This window comes from Bombus bifarius, unplaced genomic scaffold (genome assembly GCF_011952205.1).
Source record: "Bombus bifarius isolate JDL3187 unplaced genomic scaffold, Bbif_JDL3187 scf7180000007977, whole genome shotgun sequence".
NCBI classification, from domain to species: Eukaryota; Metazoa; Arthropoda; class Insecta; order Hymenoptera; family Apidae; genus Bombus; species Bombus bifarius.
Window position 1 is genome coordinate 1,976,665 of NW_022884362.1, and position 24,565 is coordinate 2,001,229.

Sequence of the window (24,565 nt, forward strand, 5' to 3'; positions counted from 1 at the left end):
TCAAGACAGCGGGTGGAATGAGAATAAAGGAGATGCATGTCTCAGACTCGTGGAAGACTCATTGAGCACGACTCTATATTCCTTACTAGTATACGATATTGATGACTTTTTTATAAAAAGAGGATACCAAAAAGTAATCAAACAAATGGAACTGTTGCTGTTTGGGGACAATCTTTTGCTAACGGAATATATATAGGATAAGCAATGCAAATGAAGACGTAATATGGAAAAGTTGAAAACACTGAAATGTAAACATCTTTGAACTGTATGGAAAAGAAAAGAATTGGAAAGACTTTCTGCAAATTTTGATTATAGGGAACATATGTACAAGAAACAGGATGCTTAGCAAACTATACTCAAACAAATAATAATAATAAAACTATGTAATAGCTTTGGATCTGGAACAGAACATGTATAAAAAAACAGTTTATTGTTATATTTTAATATAATTTGTTATAAAGTATCATAGGAACGAAACATTGATTAATTGCAAACAATAAATTAATAATTGAAAATAAGAAATTAATCAAAATATATATACAAGAGCAAAAAATATATAATAGTGCTTTATATGTATGTAAAACATGCAATATAGAGAATCAAACAAATTCTTCATTTAACCCTCCGTCCAACCTATTTTTTAACCTTTGTTATGTATATCATTTGCATACTAAGTCGTTTAAGTTCAGGCAGCTTGTTTTAGTTCTTTATGTTTGAGAAGCCCCGAAAATTCTTAAATACTCCTGCAAGTTTCTGAAATATTATCCAGCAATTTTAAAATAAAGATACTTCAATATTACCTGTTTTTAATTAATTCAGATCGAGTTAATTTCTATATAAATACGCTACTTATATTAATTTTTATATTGTTACATTTCGTTGCAGCGATAATAAGTTCCTTGTCAATTTTTCTACATTTTTTACACATTTACTTAGATACCTAACCTTTGGAACCTATTACATTTAACCATATTACTACTTTTCTATCAAAAACTTGAATCGTTATTTGAGAGTACCGGTTAACGTATTGCCGCAAATGACGACTATGGTCGTCACGAGAAACTGCATTTAGTGTCGCCTACGAAAGAAATGTGCGGCAGAAGGTTAAATATATCAGATATGTACATTATTACTATAAGATAGATGTATAGACATTTTTCTCGTAAACGGAGACAGAACAAGATGAAAGAGAAAAAATACAATAACATATATAAACATTGCAAATATAGAAAATTAATATATGTTGTTGTATCGCTTATAAAACATTGTATAAGTTTTTCTTCTGTCATCCTTTCTTCGTATTTGTCATTTAAGAACAAAATACGCACTAAAAATAGCAAGAATATGCTGTATATAATATCTATTCCATATTAGTTGAATCTTATTCTACGTCACCAACATTTACTTCTACACACATAATTTGCTGCAACGAGTTACATGCATTACATTTTGCTATATATACCAAGGATTTTTTTTTTAATATAATAACTAAATTATTTTCTATTAAGTTATTCTTTGTCATCTCAAAATAAATTATTAGGTCAATGGTTCAGGATCAAAAATTTTTGTTTTAAGACATAAAGACTTGCTTTTGTTTTCTGTAACACTCATCTTGGATAATAACTTAAATTTTCAATTTCAGTTCCTGTTTTACATAACTTTTGATTACGATCTTCTTCCACCAATACATTACATTGTTACAAACACTTCTCATTTTTCACTGGGCTTAAATTTTCTTGTTTTTTTTTAAACCTACCATCTTTAATTATAGAATCTGAAAATAACTTATTTGATAAACTAGTTGAATTCATACTTGAAACTGTAAATTTTATTATACTATTCCTTGTTTCTTCTAATTTATCTACTGTACTATTGAATTTTTCATTCAATACTTTATAATATTGTCTTAGTTTTAATTTTTGCATATCTTCTGAACAATGTACAAGTTTCATAAATTCATTATCTTCGTCAGAGGAAAACGAGATATGTGATTTCCTTTTATTCTTATTCATACATTCATTACGTCTTTCAAGAACTACGTCTGATTTGTTCAAAGATGTTGCTATATCATTTATATGACGTACATCTTTGTTTATATCTGAAGTTTCCGAATTAGTCTCAAAAGAATTATCTTTACTATGTAGCTTTGTAAATTGTCTTTTTCTCGAAGCACGCTTATTCTTAAGATTGCTTTTATTGGTACTAAGCTTTAATTGACTTTTATCATTTTCTCTTTCTATTTTATTTTTAGCAAGCGTTTTTGTCATACCTACTTTTTTATTACATATTTCGTTATTTAATTCTTCTCCTTTTTCATGAAATTTTTCTTTTATTTGTGACATATGATTATTACGAGTTTTTACAGAAATAGAATGGGGTTGAGAACTATTTTTTGAAAATATAGATAAATTATCTGTAGAACAGTCGCCGAGTGACATATTATCACACTTACAAAGCAAAACAGTAGTTTGGTCGCTAGCTGTGTCTTCAGTTACTGCAACAGCATGTAACATAGAAGTCATACGCATTAATTTATCAAGTTGTGAAAGGTTATTAATCTTATCACCATTTTGTAATTGGGCGAATTTTGAAAATGAATCACTTCTACCTAATGTACTTTTATTATTGGCACTTTTATATTTTTGAATATCAAAGTTTGACAGTCTTTTTAATAAAACTACTGGATTTAAATTTCTAAAATTGTTCATAGTGTTAGTAGATTTTGTATACCTTTGAATTTCGATCTCTGATAATTGTTTTAAACGAACCTTTGAATTTAGGTTTAATGCCACATTACTTAGCCTCTTATATTTTTCAATATCGTGTTCTGACAAACGTGATAAACGAACAACTAAGTGTTTCATATTTGTCATTTTATTTAATCGTCTACGTCGTTGATTACTAAGTCCTGATAATTCAATTGTACTTAAATTGTTAATACTTTTCATTATCTTCTTTGATCTTTTATATTTTGCAATATCATCTTTTGATAATCGTGTTAAACAAACTACTGGATTCAAACTTTGTAATTCTTCTAATTTCTTATGTTCTTTTGTATTTATTTTTTGTAAACGATTTACGGATTTATTAAATTCGGATTGTTTATTTATAAATACATTAGCTGATAGAGATCTATTTACATATTTATCAGTGCCACTTTTTACTAAGTGTTGGTCTATCACTGAATTCTTTGTAATGTTGTCATTTATAGTCTTGAATTTTGGTATACTTTTCTTCCATTTACGTTTCTTATGATTAGAAGTACTAAATTGGCTATCATTCATTAGTTTATTATATATGAAAAAGCAACTCATTCTTCTTTTCTTACTAATTTTACATTTTTTTGGTAACTTACATTCAAAATCTAATGCAGGATGTAAATTTTTATTTGAATTAGATATTGTACTTCTGTTATTACTTTTCATGCTAATAAGATCAACAGGTGAATCTCTACCAGTATATAATTTCTTCCGATGTCCTATTTTTGTGGGACTATCTTCGAACTTAAAGCTTTCTTCTGTCAAGTAAGTTTGATTGACATGTGGTGATTTTGTATTTGATAAATTTTGTTCAATGTAAGAATTTCTATTAATACTATCATGAAATGTACGTATTAGCTTTTCATGTCTATTAATTGTTCCTGACAGCATATCTGTAGCAACATCTGCACATATATTTCTTTGTGCTTGTGTCGTATATTCCTCCTCATCCTTATCCTTTTGTAATAACACATGATTTGACATTTCACAAATCTTAGGAGAATATTGCTGTTCATCACTACCATTAGTCTCCAATATATTTTCATTACTGTTTCCGTTATTCTCTTCACATATTTTATTTTGTATTATATCGATATCCTGTATCTTTTGAAAACTTCCTATTGAATTATATTTTGCTCCCTCTACAATAGCCATTGTTTCTACTTTATTAGTTGTGTTCATATTTGATAAAATATAAGCAGCAGTATCAACAGAACTACTAGAAGACTTATGATGCGATGAACTTATACATTCTTCGCTTGTCAAAGACAATTCAATATTCAATTGTTTGTCTTTATTTACATAAAGTTCTTTATAAGGTAGATAACCTGTATTTACCCAATATTGTACCACACTTAATGGTTTACACATAGGCTGCTTTATCGTTTCTACTTTTGTTTTCTCCTCCTCATAGAATTTTTTTCGACACGGTTTCAATGTAAAGATATCCAACTCAGGTTCATCAGATACCTGAAATAAAATATATTATAATTACTACTATTATTATGAAAAGAAGAAACTCTTTAGTTAATATCTATGTAATAAAAACAATAGAAATTATACATACTCTTTCTGAATATTTAAGAAATAATTCATTCCAAAATTTTTGTCTCTCTTCTATGACAGTGGGAGATATTTTAAATGTTGAATAATGTTTAAAACCTGTGATTCTGAAATATACATATAATACACACTCAATCAAAATAATTAGAAACAATTAAATACAAAAAGATATAAATAATATAAATAATATACTGCATAAAAATGTAAAATTTCATATATTGTTTATATGTATATCCTCCTTTTATTATATTGAATATACTGCCTTATAATTATACATGTTTAGCTAATACATATTCAATAATGCTATTAATCGAAATAATAATGACAAATAATATTTATATATCATGCATTAAAATACTAAAACAAATGCAATGTTAACACTTAATTAATTACTATGAAAAGATTGATATGCCTTAAAGATCAAATTAAAAATGTTGGACTAATATATAATTTAAGAAATAAAGTTATTATATGTCTGTTTTATATACCATGCCCTTAATTGTATTTAGTAACTTCACTTGTTTTTTAGAATTTAAGCTTTTTCTTCAAAACCATTACAGAGAGATACTTATTTACTGCTTTTTTAATTAAAAAGGCACGTTAATGCTTCATTACTTGTATAGCTATTAAAGTTAATAACTAAACTTTGAGTAGTATGGCAAATTTATATTTTTACGAACACAACAGAAAAAGATACACTATAAAATAGTAAATTATAGTTGCTTAACATTTAACATATTCCATTATCGAAACCATTAAATCAAATATTATTATTAAGAATTTGCCAATACTTTTATCTGGACATAATATTATCATAAAACAGGCTTTTTTACTTGTATTTATAATAATGTGTGTTTTGTGCTTTGTTTATGTTTGTATTATTATATATAAAAGAGTAAGATATTGCAAATACAGATCCATATACTATAAAGAAATGATGTAAGTTTGTTTACTACTGTATATTTTGACATATTAAAAATATAAAACGAATTAAGAACATACATATTAAAAAATTATAAAATATAACCATAGAATTATTATATTTTACTATTTCTATTGTTATTCTTCCAATTTATACTTCTAAATTATATAGATGTTATGATAAGCACAAATAGTTTGAAATAAATTTAAATATAATCAATGAACACTTAATACTATTATACTAAATACAAATTGATGAAACAAAAATTAAAGATTATGGAGGTACTGCTTGCAAAACCTACGCATTAATATCACAATCACTTTTCATATTAATATCTGCCAAAATGTCAAATTATAATATTAACCTATACCAATATTTACTTTACCTTCCAACACCTTTATTATAAGATAATGAAAGCGAATCGTCACTAGAAACCTTTTTACTTATTTTACTTGCCATAGCGCATATCGATAGACTTTTCTTTAAATATCACGAAAATCAGTAAAAAAATATCGGACATCATGACCAGATATAATAAAACCAAAATATGTATGTAAATATATATAGTCGCTGTATATCTAAGGGTGACATCTATTGCATTAAGGATTCCAATGTGTCCTTATATATATATATATATATATATATATATATATATATATATATATATATATATATATATATATATATATATATATATATGTCAAAATTTAATACATATCTATATACGTAAAAACATTTATACGAAAATGTACACATATTCAATAACAAATATATACCAAAGTAAGTACTTACGTTATAATTTATATACTTTTTCATTGTTTGTCATAAAAAACGAAATATTAAGTAATTAAGAAGAATTAGATAATTTTAAGATATTTTCAAGTAGGAGTTAAAATAATTTATAAATTTTACTGTTACGTAATGAAATTTTAATAATTGTATTAGATATTTTTGTAATTAGGCGAAACTATAATTTGGTTCATTTATATAAATATATATATATATAGTTACATGTACATCATGATACATATATATTCTTACATAGATACATATGAAGCACGATCATATAGAAAGATCTAGATGCTAGCTAGGGTAAACCGTCTAATCGTGAAAAATCAACATAAAAGATCAGTAAAGTTCGCAAACCTTCGAGACAGATAGATGAGTAGATTGTATCTGTCTCTATCTGAGCATTCATAGTATATCACGCATGCGTAGAACCATACCTTCTTGTCTTCCATGCTGATTTTTCACAAGTGGTCACGATTCAATATTAGGATGATTTTCCCTAGCGAGTGTCCAAATCTGTTTATACGTACAGTATGTACAGCTACTGATACGTAAATGCCTAAATATGTAAGCATACCTAAAAAATAGAATCGAATTCAGTTGTGGGAGAGAGGTCACTTCCCTCGTTTCATGATAATGAATTTGACCATCACCTGTGCGAATTTGTTTGGTGATGTTTCTGCCGTTATAACATCGATTTGTTGGCTTTGTTGATAGAAACGATCGAAAAACACTCTATTCTTGAACAAGGTAAGTGTATGTAGAGAGCATGTGAATGCTCACCTGTGCCAACCAATCAGATGTCTCCTGTGCGGTCCACTCATTGGACGAAGCATAGATAGAAGTCAATATGGCGTCAAAGTAATATGTAAAATACCCTTAAAATGTTCAATTTTACATAGTCTAAACTTTTGAACCAATGGATTCCGCAGATTCTACACGTCGAAAACCACAAGATTGCGAATAAAAAAATAAAAAATTTTTCGAACCCTAAAGTAAAGTGTAACCAGAGAGATTTCTATATTTCCTATATGACAATTATTGTCATAAGACAAGCTGTTATAATTCGTACTCTATTAATTTATTATTTTATATCTTAATTTATCAAATTCATGACTAATATAAGATACAAACCACTTATTTAAGTTGAAAACATATATTCTTTACTACAATATAGATTTTTTTTTTACAAATACGTAAATTGAGTTGTATGTTGTTACTTGATGTGATTAAAATAAATTACTTGTAATTCCGCGATAATTTCACAAATTGCATATTAATATATAGTATAACTGTATTAGCATATTAGTAGTTTATAATTTATATTATGTATACAAATTTAATAAAAATATTATAAATGATTTAATTAATAAAAACATGTTGTATATACTTCTTCCTGTATTAATATGGCTATTTTAAATAATGTTAATGAATCGATAAGAACTTTTATGAACATTTTGAATGCACATGATCTTTTGCGTTGAAAATCAGTCTAGAGGTACAAGATGGGCGCACTAGGAAATAGCGACTAGCGACAGCGACCTTTCGTGTCCTTAAACATCAGTTTCTTGTAAGCTGTGGGCGTGTTAGTTTGGTTTTTACAGACGTCTGATCTGATCATTGGTTTCTGTCTCGTTAAATTCGAGTTTGTTTCAACAGTTTTGGCAAGGTAATAGTTAAAATAAATTATGTAGTTTTATAAAGTAATGCATCATAAAGTGATATAAATTTTGCTGTCGCTTTGATGATTATAACCTTAAGAATTTGTATACTTTAAGTAACTTTTTCTATATCATTGTAACTATCAATAGAAGTTCCAACTTTTACTTATTCTTTTCATTTAATAGGGTTTTATTTAATTTTCATTGTATGTATGTATTACCACATGGATTTTATTCAGGAATACGTGATATTTATAACAAATATATAGCCAGAACAACGAATATCGTTTTGACCTTGAAACAATAAATTCTTTTAAATTGCTTTCTAAAAATTCAGTACCATATTTGAAAGTAATCTTGAATCATTTTTATACTTTATAATATTCGTATATTTTCCAAAATTGTTTTTTATTTATTCTTGATATAATTAAAATTTCAGTTAATATATTTGAGATTAACTATTCTTTCTTTTGTTTAAACTATATTAGCATTTTATATAATTTTTTATATATTCATAAAAGTGTAATAATAGTGTATAGAGTTTTTTTTGGAATTAACTGTATAATAACCAATAAAAATAGAAAATATACTTATACACAAATTACAAAGTGTATTTTTATATTTTTATGATTTTTATATTTTCGATGAGTAATATATCAGACATTTTAATTTGAATACATTTCTGATAAGTAATATATCAAATGGTTTTAGTTTGGACACATTTTTAAGGATTAATATATCAAACATTTGTTGTTTAGTTTGTACAAATTCATCATTCCTTGCATATGTACAATATGACTACAAAAATATTTAAACTATATTTAAATTTTATATTGTGCATAAATACTTTACGTTATTAAAGTGTACAAATTTTATACAGATAAATAATAATGACATAATAGATAGATAATAATGAAATTAAATATTAACCCACAATTTCTATAAAAAATATATTTTTGTTTAGATATACATATGTACTTTGATTCAATTTTGCATTTTTAAATTTTATGGTTACATAGGTAATATATAAGTCTTGTATGAATCTTAAATGAGGTATATATTAAAAAATAGTATGAAAATTAAATTTATATTTCAAATAAATATCCCTCAGCTTTTTCGTTGAAATAATTTTTAAGACATAGTATATGTCTTAAAGACATTTTCATATATATAAAAAAGATGTCGTCTTTTCTTTAACGTAACGTTATTGCATCTGGAATATCATAAATTATAATACAAATATGAAATTAAGCTTATAAGAGATACGAAATTGGTTGTCGTATAAAATAAAAATTCAAGTTATACATAAATGATAATATGAGTATATATTATTGGAATAAAAACCTAACGTCGTATCTTTGTTATGAAGTATACATATTTTGGTAGAAATTGACAAAGATTGTTATATTTTTCATGAATTTAATAATTTTTATACTCGAGAGGAACGAAATTTTACTTATAATATTGTTAGGAAATGTGAAGCGATTAGATTACTCGTCTTATACAAAAAAGTTTAGTGGGGGAACAAATAATAAAAAACATATCAGTATGATATTTCAAATGCCACTTTGTAATGAAAAAGTTATATAATATAATAAAATTATATGCGTATGTGTGTGTGAAATTAATTCACTTTTTTAATTGGACATTTTATTGACCTATGAATAAATTGTAATATATTAAATTCTAAAAAAAAAAGAATGAACATATAATTTGAAAAATACATGTTTGTGGTCGAAATATCATATTATAAAAGCATTGATATTCTGGCGATATTCGATAATCTTTTATAGTAAAGATTATCATGCAGTATGTTTCGGGATTTCTTTCGTCTAAAAAGGGAAAAATAATGCATGTATGACTTGGAAATCACTGCGTTATAGCGAAGCTTACGTCATGAAATACGATTCCATAATAAGTTTATATCGCCAATTGCTTCAGTTGTTGAACTGAAGATTAGTTGATGAAACTTTAATGACACGGTCTTTATGAAATTGTATGTGTGACATGATTTATAACACGCCACTATAGCGTGATGATTTTATCATCGCGCGTAATTAATCTCCTGTTTTGAAGTTAAATCTAATTTCGTTGATAATTGTTAATCAGATATGTCCTTATGTGTTTACTGATAATTATTGGAAAAATTACTGATATTCAATAATTAATTATTTCAATGAATTTATAGATATATCATTTAAATGCAGAAGTAAATACAATAGTTAACAATTTCTCTGCTAATGTATTTTACACAATTATTTTAATATTAAATATGAATTTTTGATATCTAGACTACGATGTTTTTTGTAATAAATTCGTGAAAATAGAAATTAAATGCGAAAAAGTATGCGTCTTCTTAATTTTTCGTATTTCTCAGAAATTTATTAGAAATTTACTGAATATAAATTTTTATTTTGTACAAAATAGTATAAATTTATATATTTACGCTATATTACTGTACATTTTTGAGTATTTAAATAATAGTGATGTTAGAAATATTATTTCTAAATCTCTAATTGAAATATTTATTTATATTACTATAAACTTATTTCATCTGAAAGCATTTTATTAGTTTGAAGTAGGTATTATATCTGTCTTAAGCACAAAAGTAAAGATAAAGAAGATAAATGCATACGCTCCATCGTCAGTAAGTTTGGCTACCTGTACATACTTGTTTCTAACTACAATAAAATATCAATAATTAATAGTTAGTAAAAACAAGGAATGTACGAAGCAGTTATTAAAATCGCGAAATAAGAAAGAAACGCTTTGAATATGCTAAACAATTTATAAATTGGACACTCGATATCAAGAAAAAAGCACTATAGATCGAATTCTCGTTCCTCGATGCGATTGTGACCGAAATATATATGTATGTAGGTCCTAGGGTACAGTACTCACAATAAAATATGGTACAAGTTACATCTTCGTTTGGGAACATTTTTCCTTTGAACGAATAGAAGATGTAAAAATCGATGGAGCGTATTGAAATATAATATCGTTTGGATTACATGTAGTTTAGAACATAAAGAAACGAGATGGTTATTTCGACGAACAAGATGCGTAGTAACACGAAACCTTTTTTCTTAGTAATATCACTACAATTGAGTTAACGCTACGGTACAACAAGAAAAAAGAGAAAAGTTAGTTCCAGTGTTATGCTATATTGCCAAAATTTGCTATAGATATGTTATATAGATATGTTCGATTAATTCTAAAAAATACAATAGATACGCATCACGAAAGTTCATTAAACAATTTCATTAATATAGAATGTCTCGCTTAAATCGATTCCTGTGAGTATCTTTAAAACTGATGGAAAATGTTTCGGATAAAAATTGAGAAATTTTTAGAAGCACATAATTTGATGTGAGTAATTTATATGTTGGTAAACATGTATAGGACATATGATGGTCAACTTATATAAATTTTGATTATGATTTTTCAAATCATTTCATCGTAGGTAATATTCACAAAAGTTCATCAAGATCATCAGACAATTTTGATATTTCATCGACGATGTTTATCTTATCCTGTTAAGTTTAATTTATTGCTGCATTTATTGTTTCGTTCGAACAAAGTGAGGATTTACTTTTGTTGAAAACTAGATTACGTTAACTTGAAAAATGTTTGTTTAATGAACATATAATATTTCATAGAAATGTGACAGTAAAAATGAAACAAAAAATATATACGTGCATATACACGTATTTTGTTATCAAACATATTATGTTGTTTTTATTTCTTAAGTTCGTAATTGTCAAAGAATCGTATAATTCAGTTAATTAAAGACCCCAGATATTTTCAGACGATGGCGGCGAGTGCAGACGGATGATATACATACATGTGTATTCCGTAAAAGCCAATATTTTTATTTGATTGTTCACCTTTTATTTTTATTAATTTGTATTGATTAATTCATTATTAATTGATTGCTTGATTAATTGTATATTAGTATCAATTCTTTTATTTGATATTGTAAATGAAGATATTGATAATATATAAACGAATCATAGAAGAAATACAAACATTTCTTAACTATGATCGATAATTATTAGGTTAATGATGTTTATGTATTATCTGAACATTGCGTGAATCGCAAATTGCTTCGTTTGATGCGTGTTTTCTGTATTCCATACAATAGGCTGTGTGAAGCTTAATACCGAGTTATTACTTCAATTTTTTAGATACAATTTTGACAACATTTGCTTACAAGAACAACACATGCATCGTATACTTTATTTATTTGAATATAATTTCGATTTCCTGTATAATCTAATAGTAAATTAAATATACAAAGAGACTACTTAAAATTGTACGAAGAATCAGCTTGATATAAAATTGTCGTTATACATACGTATAATGTGTTTCACGTAACTAAGGCAAGCTATCTAAATCTACGAGACATAGAAAAAGATATCGTAAGACAAATTCACAGACATTTTCTTTATCTTTACGACTTTTACTTTATTGAACTAATTTTTGATACTTTTTATATCATTAATGAAATGAAAGAACGCAGTTGGTGTGGAAATTATAATTCTTTTGAATAAATGAATTAGAATGCCGTCATTTGAATTTTGCCGCACTTGCTGTGTGCACTGGTACCGCCATCGTCTAAGACGTCCATTGGACGTTTTCGATTCCTCTATATACTTCCGTGTGTTCCGAAACTTCCGTTGCTTAAGCGATAAGCAGTTTATACCTTGTACATCAACGAATGCAGTCAGACGTAGGCTCGCTGTCATCGAGCCAGTATTGCAACTAATTCCTGTGTCCTCTTTATTTGCGCAGCCTACCAAAATGGTCTGGGTTACCATCTACGATAAGGTATTATTGTGGACAACTGTTTTGCAGTGATTTTACTTTATGTGTTGCCACAGTTTCTTTTTTTTTTAACTTCGATTTTCTGTCGCACGTATATTATTATTTCGTTAGCTTAGGCCATTACACGAATTACGCTGAATGTCGCGAATATGTGAAACTCTGTTTATATGAATGAAATGTTATGTAACACACCCTTACGCTTCGCAGTTGCTACAAGCTCGCAACATTATTATGTGTTTAAGAGTAAATGTTTCGTGGAATTCTCTTATATGAACACGAACTCCTATTCACTGGACGAAGAATCACAGATAGTGTTCTACGAACGAACTTGCTTTTCGATAGATTCATATAAACGAAGTTTTACCGCAGTGTCCGATACGATTAAAAATTGTTATCGAATTTGATCGTAGCTAAATACACCGTTGTCGAGTGTAACAAATTATAAATAATATATTTGCATTGTGTTTCCTTTTTTGCATGCGATCCTTTCGCTTGATTTCAACTTTTAAAATGTAAAAGTCACTATAGTATTTGGCACAAACTTTGTAATTAGAATTTCTAATTTACGAAAGTTAGTACGTACGTTAATCGGCAAAAATTTTCATATTTCAAAAGTTTAAACTGCTTAGGAAGTGAAAAAATGCTATTGTAGATATTATTCATAGACAAAGAGTTATGCGTAATTCTTGTCGAATATCACGATCGTGAAAGATAATGTAATGTTAGCAAACATTTTTGTCTTCGAATTTATCTCAATGCAATGATTCGATGACATTTTATATTTTCTGCGATGTTTTTCTTTTTATTTAATTTGTTTCGCTTGTTTTATGATATCTTAATAATAATCGAAGGTAAATAATTATCGAATAAACGTGATAAGTATCTAGAGTTAACTTAGTTTTTGCATGACTTGTATCTGACCTGTGCTATGTGTGTTCTTCGCAGTATGAATTTTAATGTTTCCATTTTTCCACATAGTATATTGCCTAATGTATTCGTTAGAAATTGACTTTGAACGTTCTTCATTTTTTTAAGCATGTTAATTTATGTTTCTATAAGCTATATTACAAAACTTTAGAAGCTCATTGAATTTGTAACAAATTCCAGTAATATGGGTAATATTGTTTTATTATCATTAAATCGATAAATTCAAGATATGTAGAAAATTAAACATCTAAGTGTACTATTTATGTGTTTACTAATTTCTATGTCATATAACTTTCAACAACTTAATAGTGTCCTTTTTTAAACCAAAATACTCTCTTTATAACCTTTTAGTTTCCTACAAATCATATCCAAGTCTGATTCTAATTGTCCGAATAACAACAAATGTTTCTCAAAAGACGTTATCGGACTTTATGCTCATTGTTACTGAGTTAATCTGTTTCTGGTACTATATATACAAGATTTGTAACAGGATATATACATATACTGAATGTATATTACAAGTTTTAGCGAATATATTACCACATTTACTGCTATTGGCACATACGTTGCGTATTTAAAATTTACATAGCTGATAAGTAGCCTCTCAATAATAACTACTGACGCAGTTGTTAAATTTTTTAGTTCACGCATTTTAACGAAAATATGTAGAGAGGCAAACAAAATCGTAAGAAATGAAGCGAAAGCAAATGTTATTAGTTAAACTAAAGATATCTCTGATAAAAGATATTCTGGCGAGAAATAGCTATGTTTTAGTAATAGCGAATATGTTAAGTGTTCTGTGCTGAATAATGCAATTATTTTGGTTTGCTTCTATGCTGATCTGTATGGATGGAACTTTTTAAGCGAAATTTCAACCACTTCTCAACCAGCTAGAATTTGAAACGCATAACGCTCATTTTCGATGATAATATAATATCATTTCAAAAAATCGACAATTTTCTTTAACTCACTTTTCTGCTTCTTTTTCTTCGTTTGTAAACTAATGCTCGATTTATAGCTTCGTTGTATTCGCATTCATATCGGTATCGTCACTTTAACGAAAATGGATGTAAAATCGATTTTTAACCTTATCTACAGTACCTATACATATCTATGGATAATTATTTACAAAGAGGCACGCCTCCTCGATCTTGATGAGCTTGAAATACGTAGTCAAGGTCATCATTCTGAACAACTTTTCCCTATATACGTATATATATTCGCAAAGAACTTCAATTAATTATTTGTATGTAAACTCAACTCATTGATTATTATGAAAATAAAGAAGGATAAATCAATAGGTTATATGTAAATTGGATTAGATTAATATTCGATCAGCGCGAGGCGGCCGGTAACGCTGTTATGACTTAATTTTATGTCATTGATTTTGTAAGTGTAATCGTAAATTCGATTACTAGCATTTAGTATTATATATACAATATATCGACAAACATACTTTCATGTATAAGTCGCAAAGTAAGATCGTCCATGGATTATCGTTAGGTTGGCTGTGGGATACATTTATACATATTTGAACGATGATACTCAGGTTGAGTGCTGACTCTAATTACTATTAGTATGTACGTGACGAACAGGCAGACAAGACGTACGGAACTAGTGAACAAAATTACCATTATATCGTAGAACTTTTATTTCGTCGCCGGTATAATTTTGCTAATCGAATAACTGCATTTTTCGATATAGTGGTAGAAATATTTTCCGGTTACATAATATCAATTACGATACGTAGCGATACATTTAGTAATTATAAATCGTAATATATGTATTTATTTCTCGCTAATTAGCCTTAATTTAAATAAAGATCTTAACAAATACGTAATATTAAAAGTGTGTACATTGTGATAAAAGTGTTCTTGCCTGTATATCTGAGAACATAAGATCGAGTGATCGCGACGGTAACATGTACAAGGGAAGGTTGTTCGGAATGATGACAGCATGTTTCAAGGTAATTCAAATCGATAAGAATAAATGTCTCTAAGTAAATATTAATTACCACAGTATGTAATACAAGTAAGTAAATAGTCGGTGTGTAGCAGTAATATAATGTAAGTTTGGAAAAAAGACCATGTTGGGAGAGTACTGTGTGATAATAGTCATTTATTATACTAAACTATAATACTTGAATAAATAATGCTTGAAGTTTACTGTGACTTTCATTTTTCTTGTGTACAACCTAATATTATGTCCATGAAAGACACGATTCTGTATATTGATGGTTCTAAAGACTTCATAGACGTAATTGAAAATTGAATACATCTATATTGTAATGTTTCAACAATGAAACTGGAAAAATTTCACAATCTTTCTTCATATCTATACAAAAAAATAATTACAAGATTTCGTGAAACAAATTTAAATAACTATCGGTCCCCAAAGTTTTGACATTTCAATTGGAGACACTCTGTGTATCATTTCGGTCAGCGATAAATTACACGTTTCGCGGTAAACACTTCGTTTTTGCCTACTGGGTTAAACTAAAACTGAGAACGTAAACATTAGTGGTGATCGCTGCGTCAAAATGATAGCGCTGCTTCAAAGTTTTCCTTTTTCAGTTAGCGCGAAGACGTCAAACTGCTCATACGAGAAGATATTTAATACTGCGTGTTTCAATATCGAAATTTTGTGCAATTAAGAACAATGGGTCGTGGTAAAAAATTGAGTGATGGTGAAGTAGCAGCAATTCATAATTTACGCGAAGAAAACTGTTCTATTTCTAAAATTGCGAAACAATTAAATCGTAGTCGGAAAGTTGTATACAATGTTTTAAGAAATGCAAAGGAGTATGGAAAGAGAAAAAGCACAGGTCGTCCAAAATTAAAAGCCGATTGTCAACGACGTGCGACTTTAACAAGTGCATCAAATTCTACTGCTATTGCAAGAGAAATTGTTGCAGACCTTGGTGTAAACGCTAATGTGCGTAATGTACGATGTATTAGAAAAGAACGTAAATACGTAAAACGTCAAAAATTGATCACCACCACTAACGAGGCAACGTAAAGAAGCACGTTTACAATTTCCTAAAAGATATATGCTTTTGAGAGAGAAAAATGGCGAAGAGTTATTTTTAGTCAAAAAAACTGATAGAACATAGATATTAACTTGCCGACTAGAAGGTGGTAGAAGAGTAACGGTGTGGGCTGGCGTTGGGTACTATGGAAACACTGAGATTAAATTTACAAGTGGAAAGATGAAGAGCTCAAATTGTATTACTTTAATAGACGAACAATTGGAGAAATACATTGTAATAATTCCGAGCACAAACTTTATTTTCCAATAGAATAATACAAGTATTCGCAAAGCAAAGTCAAAAGAATACTTCAGACAGCAAATTATCCAAGTTTTAGAATGAAAATGTTCGATGGTGGTCGCACTAGGACTTGACTGAGATGGGCCACTTTAGAATCACAGCTGGACAGAACGGTGGTTGGATTACGTTCGGACAGAGCGACACGCCGACCACTTGCGACCACTCGCGGCTATTCGCTACTACTCGCAACCATGCAAGTACAAAACACGGTAGAATAGAGACGAGTGATTCGCGCGTGTTCTGCGAATGGTCACGAGTGGTCGGCGTGTCGTTCTGTCCGAACATAGTCCAACCACCGTTCTATGGTTCAGCTACGGTTCTAAAGTGGCCCATCTAAGTCACGATCGTACATATTCGTGGTCTAAGTTGAGCCTCTACGAAAGATCAGTACATGACAAGGAAAGATAATTTCACGGCGTTGAGAAATTTAAAAAATGCATCGAGCGAAACTGGATATTAAGCCGAAAGTTTGTTAAAAGATGATTTAAATATTTGCCAATGTATGACGTTTAACGACGTTTAATTGCTTATAAAAGCAAACGTTTGAGCTACGAAATAATATTTTTCTATACATATTAGGCATTTAGGCATTCGATTTTTCGTTATTTTTCAATACGTATTGTAAAATAAAATTTTCTTGTAATATACGTATTCAAACATATCGAAATAATACGCTATTCTTATTAAACGGTATAAAAGGCAAAAAGTAATGTTTTTCGAAAGTTACAAATATTTATATTTATATAGCGCGCTATCTTTTTGTCGCGAAGGATTGTATGCACGGCGTGACAAACTAATAGATGCATGTCAAGAGAACTTTACTCTTCTTTAAGAGCATACATTTTTAAAACGTTTATCTTGTAACCATGTTATTTTCAGTGCCAAGTAATAACGTAGATGCATGACCTTTGTGTGAATCTTATTACTAGATCAACATTCGCATTTTTTATTTCGATTAATCTCAACATCTATACTAATTAGCATGCAATAAATATCAATGACAAATTATTCATTCAAACTAAAGGGTTTAAAAAAATATTTTCTATTATTGGCGTATGTGCAATTTCAGTAAGTGTTCGTAAATATTCAGACCTGAAATGTATTGAAAAATACAATACAGTTAGAAATATGATGAAATTAACTTACTGAGCTTACAACAAAATGTAATTTCCTAATAAATTGTAAGCAATCTTGTCCTTAACACGGTCTGTATCATATGAAAGACTATGAAGGTCAAGATAATTAACAGAAAGTTTTTCCTCGATTAAGATAAATGTAAAAGGAAGTCTGATGCTCGATGAAATTGATATTTTTCTCCAACTAAGCATCCTAAGGCAATATTTTAGCATAAGTACATTTTAACAGGATCTATTTAAACTTGAAGGCCACCAGAATGCTTGTTTTTCCTTATGCACTTCGTAGATACTAACAAAATAAATTAGCGTTTTTTTATGACTAGTATTAGCTGTTTACCAATTAACAAAGACCAATTAATAGCATTCCTATTTATTTGTTTAACGTGAAATTATGTTATAACTAAAGCAACAAATAATTTGAAATAATCACAAGATGAATCATTATTATCATTGTATACGTACCTAGTAGTTCTAGATAACCAATTCCTATGATTTTTGTATTATACGTGTATTAGCTTTAATTTGGATTCATTGCATTCTTTGAGCAACTTCTCTCGAAGAATAAAAGCATCATAAATTTAAAGTAAAATAAATTTCCTTAGTAAATACACGTTTTTTAATGAATGAGTTTAATTTAAAATAATATATGCTAAGCATGGGTTAGGTTGTGATTATCGACAACCATCTTACCAACAATGATGGACGTTTGTCTGTCGAGTTATCTATAACTCTAAACGGCAAGCCTCAGGTAGAAGTGTTCAAAAAAGTATCAAAACGTAGTATGCTCTTCACAACTGACGAGAATATACACATTTTGATGGAAACAAAATGTTTAGAAATATTTGTTATTTTCAGTAATTGACAAATTTTAGAATCTTCTAATTTATTTTTTAACTTGTATCTAGTATATGGTTAAAAATTCTTTGTTTAGATGAGTATCATATTCATTTTTTACTCCCTTAAAACAAATTAATTATGATTTATATTATAATATATTTTAAGTTAATTTTAAGCTAAATAATTATTCAAATGTATGCAAGCTTAGTTCATCTACGTACGATATACGGTTTATACCGGTTTTATAATATATGCTCTATTTAATGTTTCGTACGTAATTGTTTCCCAAGCCATAGGTCGTTTTAAAAAATGTTCCAAATAAAACTTACCCTGTTTCGAGAAAGGGAGGGGATCTTATCATGGCCACAAATCTAGATGGATGCACTTCCATAATTTCAAGGTGACCTTTGTTTTTTTTATGCAATACTGTATGTTTTTATTTAGGTAGGCGTATACCCCGTTTCGTGGCGAATTCATCGACCCATAACGTGTTGGTATTCTAAAGTCATCCAAAATCATTTGCTGTCATTTAAAATTTACTATTTTCCTATCTCCTGTATTCAAAAGAATAATTTTGGACGTCGATACAATTATTTACTCTATCCCCAAATGATAGCTCGACTCTTCTCAAATTCTTCTCTAATTCTTCTAACTTCCTCGCATTCTCGTAAACTCACAAGCAGACCGACAATTTCATTAAGCGTATAATGCACTATAGTAAAGCAGATGGTTACTGAAAGGAAGCACACGTAATACTATTTGCAATAACACTGATTCCTTCGAAGCAACTGTAACAGAAACTGAGAAGATCTGCCTAGCAGCAGATTATAGATAAGAATAAGAAGGAAAAAATAAAAATAATGATAAATCGCATCATTAGTGTGATTTCGATTCATGTTTACATCCTAATGGATGCACTACTCCGGTAAATCAAATCTTGGGGACGTCCAACGAAGGCAAATTTGGAATGGCAATAAATAACGTTCAATAACTTTGGAACAGCAACATTATAGGTCGATAAGTTCGCTACGAAACGGGATATACGCCTACCTAAATAAAAACATATGGTTTCGTACAAAAAGCAAAGGTCACCTTGAAAGTAGGGAAGTGTGTGCACCTAAAAGAGATTTGCGACCGCCGTAAGATCCTCTTCTCTCCTTTTCTCCCGAAACAGCGTAAGTTTTATTTGAAACTTCAAATGGAACATCCTGTATGTATATATATGTACATAAGTAGTTACGATACTTTAATCTCATGTTATGCATACCTCAATAAAATGGAGGCTTGTAGTTATAATCAACCTAAATTTTATGAAGGATGTCTATTGTTTGCTTTGCCATTTTAAACAAATCTTTATGTTAATAGTTAAACGAATTTCCCTGGTATTATATAATAATAATTTTGTTTGCACAGTTTTATGTAAACACCACTTTAAATTTAAATTCATCGATACTATAATAATAAGATGTAGTAGTTTATAGAATCATGTGTGGGGGTTACAAGACATTCCCTTTACGTCTTAACCACGCTTTAAAAACACAATTCCATATAAACGAATTACGCCTTATGAGCACCTTTACAGCTTATATAATATTATGATAGTAATTGCATTTACTTGCACATATTAGATTTTATTTGCTAATTAAGAAACAAGTATGCAGTGCTTTTTTAGACAATTTTTTACGTAGTAACTACTTTTATAGTTAAATGTTACGCAGAGTCTAGCGATGCTTTAAACTATTAAATGTTTGAATTGTTTTTAATAATCTTGAAATATTTCTTATGAAAACAGAATTAAATTTAATCGTTATGTATCTTCACAGATGGCTGGAAAGCCGAACACGCAAGTTTTGTACGCTCAAAGCCATTTAGATCATATGTGTGCCTTGGACATCGACAGCCATGCATCGTTCGTCCGTCTTTCGGGAATTATTTGCACGATCGGACCGGCTTCAAGATCCGTCGAAACTCTCGAAAAGATGATTGAAACGGGCATGAATATCGCTCGATTAAATTTTTCTCATGGCTCTCATGAATACCACGCTGAGACTATTAGCAACGTACGAAAAGCGCAGAAGAACTTATCCAGTCGATCAGGCATTAACGTTCCTGTAGCGATTGCTCTCGATACAAAAGGTCCTGAAATCCGTACTGGACTTTTGGAAGGCGTACGTAACTCATTTATTTGTTCGTATATTGGATCATAATACAGTAATTTAAAGTATTTCAAGATCTTTCAAGATCTTTTAGAGCCACTACCACACAATCACACACAAATTATGAAAATAAAAAGTTTAAATATATAAAAATATTCTGTCTATTTACAATATCCTCGTCGAGAAATTTTTTAATGAAAATATGTAGTGTGATAGGATTTTTCACGCATCCTATATCGTGTAAGACATAAAATTAACATATAATACCTAATTGTTTATTACTTTCTCAGGGTGGATCTGCTGAAGTCGAATTACTTAAGGACCAAACGTTTAAATTATCTACCGATAAGGCATACATGGAAAAAGGCAATGCAAATCTTGTTTACGTAGATTACGAGAATATTTCTAAAGTATTGAAAGTTGGAAGTCGCGTTTACGTTGACGATGGTTTGATTTCCCTCATAGTTACTGCAGTCAGTACGTGTCATTTCTCTACGTATATTCTTCTTTCCTTTTCTATGTTTAAAAAATATACAATTTAGTTGATTTCAATTTAATTAAAGTGTATTGAATATTTTAGATCCTGATGTGATTGTAACTACTGTTGAAAATGGCGGAATGTTAGGTTCTCGCAAAGGTGTCAATCTACCTGGATCACCAGTAGATTTGCCAGCTGTTTCTGAAAAAGATAAATCTGATTTGCAATTTGGTGTTGAACAAGACGTTGATATGATCTTTGCGTCATTTATAAGAGATGCTAAAGCTTTATCAGAAATTCGCGCAATTCTTGGTGAAAAGGGAAAGAACATTAAAATAATATCCAAAATTGAAAATCAGCAAGGAATGACAAATCTTGATGAAATTATCGACGCTTCTGATGGTATTATGGTAGCACGTGGTGATCTTGGTATTGAAATACCACCAGAAAAAGTATTCTTAGCACAAAAATGTATGATCAGTAGATGTAATAAAGTTGGGAAACCAGTAATTTGTGCTACGCAAATGCTTGAGTCTATGGTGAAGAAACCACGTGCAACTAGAGCTGAAACATCGGATGTAGCTAATGCTATACTTGATGGTGCAGATTGTGTCATGTTATCAGGTATAAATTATTTAATTACTATATTATTAATTCATAATAAGCGATTATCATCTATATATAATTTCTTAATTAATCTACTAAATTTGTATTTATTAGTATTTACATAAATATGTAATTATTTATTGTTTCAATAGGTGAAACTGCCAAAGGAGATTACCCACTGGAGTGTGTGCGCACAATGGCTAACATCTGTAAAGAAGCGGAGGCTGTAATTTGGCAGACACAAATTTTCCAAGATCTTACTCGCAAAGCATTACCACCAATTGATGCTACTCATGCTATTGGAATCGCTGCTGTAGAAGTATCCGTAAAATGTGCAGCTAGTGCTATTATAGTAATCACAACTACCGGCCGTTCAGCGCACATAGTTGCAAAATACAGACCACGTTGTCCAATTATAGCAGTAACTAGATTCCATCAAGTTGCACGACAAGCACATCTTTATCGTGGCATTTTGCCCCTTTATTATGAAGGTACTAACCAGAAAATAGTATATTACATTATATTTGAGATTGAATTAAGATTGCTAACTAGATATATTTTACATAAATAAATTGTTAGAAAAAGGAATTAATGAAGAAGTGATGAATATATTGAATTCCTATGGTTAACGTTATTATTAAACTTGAATTTTTTTATCCAAAAGAAATGTACTAAATAATCCAACTAAATGTAAAACTTTTCTAATAAGAGTATAAATATAATTTAAATATGAAAACTTTGTATATAATTATGTTATAATAATTATTTCACTTTTTTTATTTATGTGTAGAAGCGCCATTAGCTGATTGGGTGAAAGACGTTGATGTACGCGTCCAGTGTGGTTTGAAATTCGGCAAAGGCCGCGGTTTCATTAAATCTGGAGATTCAGTTGTAATAGTTACTGGTTTGAAACAAGGCTCAGGATTTACGAATACACTTCGTATTGTGTACGTAGATATAGAAGTTCCCCGAGATGATGATGCATGTACTATACGTAGTGATACAGATAGTTATGAATCTATTATGTAATTTCTGCATTTATTGTATGCAGTCCATTGATATCAATTGCTAATTTATTTCGCTTGCACTTTGCAAAAATACAAATTTATTACATTATATGTGCCCATTTTAACAAAGCTTATTAAACAAAAGAAAATAGTTAGTCTAATTAACATTTATGTATTTGGCTTTGTTAATAACGTTTTGTGTATTAATATTATGTTGTGTATTAATAATATATTTCAATATTTTCACGAAAGTGAAGAATATTTTTCAGAAAACATGCAGTGAATTTTCAGTTTGTATAAAAATATATCGTTCTGCTTAATGAAATAGAAAATAGTTAAAAAATAATATTATCTACTTTTAAATTATAAATTGCATTAAAAAGATTTGTTTCAATTCGCATTAATGTTTTCGATTTTATTATCGTAATTTTAAATTTATGAAAATTTTTCATCGGAAGAAAGTTATCTGTTCTAGTTATCAATAAAGTAAAATTTGAAAAAATCGGTTCAAATTGATATATTTTTGGGTGTACTTTATTTTAGTGAGGGCTAATATATCAAAACATATTTTATATTTGTCCTGGTAACGATCGTATTCTTTTCAGTTCTTAACAGTTTCCAACGAAAATTTTAAATCATCAATAGGTATTTTATTTAAAATGTGTGATTTAATTCACATTCATTTTTTATACTAATAATTTTATCGAATATATAGATTCACAAATAATAATTAAAAAATTGTTTGAAATATACTATAGCAAACTGTACATACTGAAAAGTACTAGAATGTAAATGTTGTTTTTGTCTTACCTTTTGTGTCCTTAACTATTGTATTTTTACTTTTAACGAATTAACTTTCATATTTTTTATTTTGTACTCTTAAAAACTCGTGATATAATTTTAATATTTATTTTTCTTTTTTTAGGACGGTTGAATAAATGTACACTGGCTGTATTGTAAAGAGCAGGAGATACTAAATAACTTTAGATTTTGGAAATTTAATATGTAACTTACATTGTATGATGATGTATGATAAACTTAGTAAAATCATTGAAAGGATAACAATCTAAAGATGCCAGTAGCTGCAGTATTAATATCATTACAATGTACCTCCATAAATACAGCACACCAAAATGTATATATATATACATATGTATTTACATGTGTATACATGTATGTATATCAGGTTTTACGTATATATATGTAAATGTACATATACATGTACACAAACCCATTGTTCAATAATAAAGTACAATAATTATTTGAAATAGTAAATTATTGAAACTTGAATTATTGTTCACCAAATGAAACGCTATGCTTGATTCTTTATCTTCTGCAGGAAACATAAATAAAGAAATTTATTTTACTTTTATGCGTTTTTTTATTATCGTTTTAAAATTACTCATAAACATAACAAACTTCAAATTCTAACATCTTGTATTAAATTTCAAAAGACTGGACTACCTTCTTATATCAGAGCATGCAGTGTTCAAATTTTTTAATAACCACAACATGTAACCTGACCACTTATAAACCTCTACCAAATTACTAATAAAATGGACAAATAAC

At 28.7% G+C, this 24,565-nt stretch overlaps 2 protein-coding genes across 10 annotated transcripts; one reads left to right on the top strand and one right to left on the bottom strand.

The window, feature by feature from the left end:
- Nucleotides 1–594: 594 nt before the first annotated feature.
- On the bottom strand, nucleotides 595–20,057 carry LOC117204057. Of its 7 annotated transcripts, XM_033441068.1 has the most exons (4): nucleotides 6,687–6,806; nucleotides 6,471–6,610; nucleotides 4,327–4,429; nucleotides 595–4,229 (listed from the first exon to the last, which is right to left on the bottom strand). In XM_033441068.1, exon 4 carries the CDS (start codon nucleotides 4,128–4,130, stop codon nucleotides 1,698–1,700), a length of 2,433 nt encoding a protein of 810 aa, XP_033296959.1. In that variant the 5' UTR covers nucleotides 4,131–4,229; nucleotides 4,327–4,429; nucleotides 6,471–6,610; nucleotides 6,687–6,806; the 3' UTR covers nucleotides 595–1,697. The 7 variants fall into 7 exon arrangements, with proteins under 7 accessions (XP_033296959.1, XP_033296957.1, XP_033296961.1 ...); XM_033441066.1 differs by lacking the exons at nucleotides 6,471–6,610; nucleotides 6,687–6,806 and adding an exon at nucleotides 19,079–20,057; XM_033441070.1 differs by lacking the exon at nucleotides 6,471–6,610 and having other exon boundaries at nucleotides 6,687–7,012.
- On the top strand, nucleotides 7,516–24,271 carry LOC117204061 (pyruvate kinase-like). Of its 3 annotated transcripts, XM_033441076.1 has the most exons (7): nucleotides 7,550–7,702; nucleotides 12,489–12,524; nucleotides 20,573–20,917; nucleotides 21,196–21,382; nucleotides 21,486–22,007; nucleotides 22,142–22,480; nucleotides 22,780–23,018. In XM_033441076.1, exons 2-7 carry the CDS (start codon nucleotides 12,498–12,500, stop codon nucleotides 23,016–23,018), a joined length of 1,659 nt encoding a protein of 552 aa, XP_033296967.1. In that variant the 5' UTR covers nucleotides 7,550–7,702; nucleotides 12,489–12,497. The 3 variants fall into 3 exon arrangements, with proteins under 3 accessions (XP_033296968.1, XP_033296967.1, XP_033296969.1); XM_033441077.1 differs by lacking the exon at nucleotides 12,489–12,524 and having other exon boundaries at nucleotides 7,516–7,702; XM_033441078.1 differs by lacking the exons at nucleotides 7,550–7,702; nucleotides 12,489–12,524 and adding an exon at nucleotides 23,922–24,271 and having other exon boundaries at nucleotides 22,780–22,936.
- Nucleotides 24,272–24,565: the final 294 nt, after the last annotated feature.

Excerpts from the sequence above, each read along its gene's own strand:
- LOC117204057 (XM_033441065.1), bottom strand. The coding sequence starts at position 5,703 with ATGGCAAGTAAAATAAGTAAAAAGGTTTCTAGTGACGATTCGCTTTCA. Across the intron at positions 4,430-5,629 it reads TATAATAAAGGTGTTGGAAG|AATCACAGGTTTTAAACATT; the intron begins GTAAAGTAAATA and ends TGTATATTTCAG. Across the intron at positions 4,230-4,326 it reads TTCTTAAATATTCAGAAAGA|GTATCTGATGAACCTGAGTT; the intron begins GTATGTATAATT and ends ATTTTATTTCAG.
- LOC117204061 (XM_033441076.1), top strand. The coding sequence starts at position 12,498 with ATGGTCTGGGTTACCATCTACGATAAG. Across the intron at positions 12,525-20,572 it reads GGGTTACCATCTACGATAAG|ATGGCTGGAAAGCCGAACAC; the intron begins GTATTATTGTGG and ends GTATCTTCACAG. Across the intron at positions 22,008-22,141 it reads AGATTGTGTCATGTTATCAG|GTGAAACTGCCAAAGGAGAT; the intron begins GTATAAATTATT and ends TTGTTTCAATAG.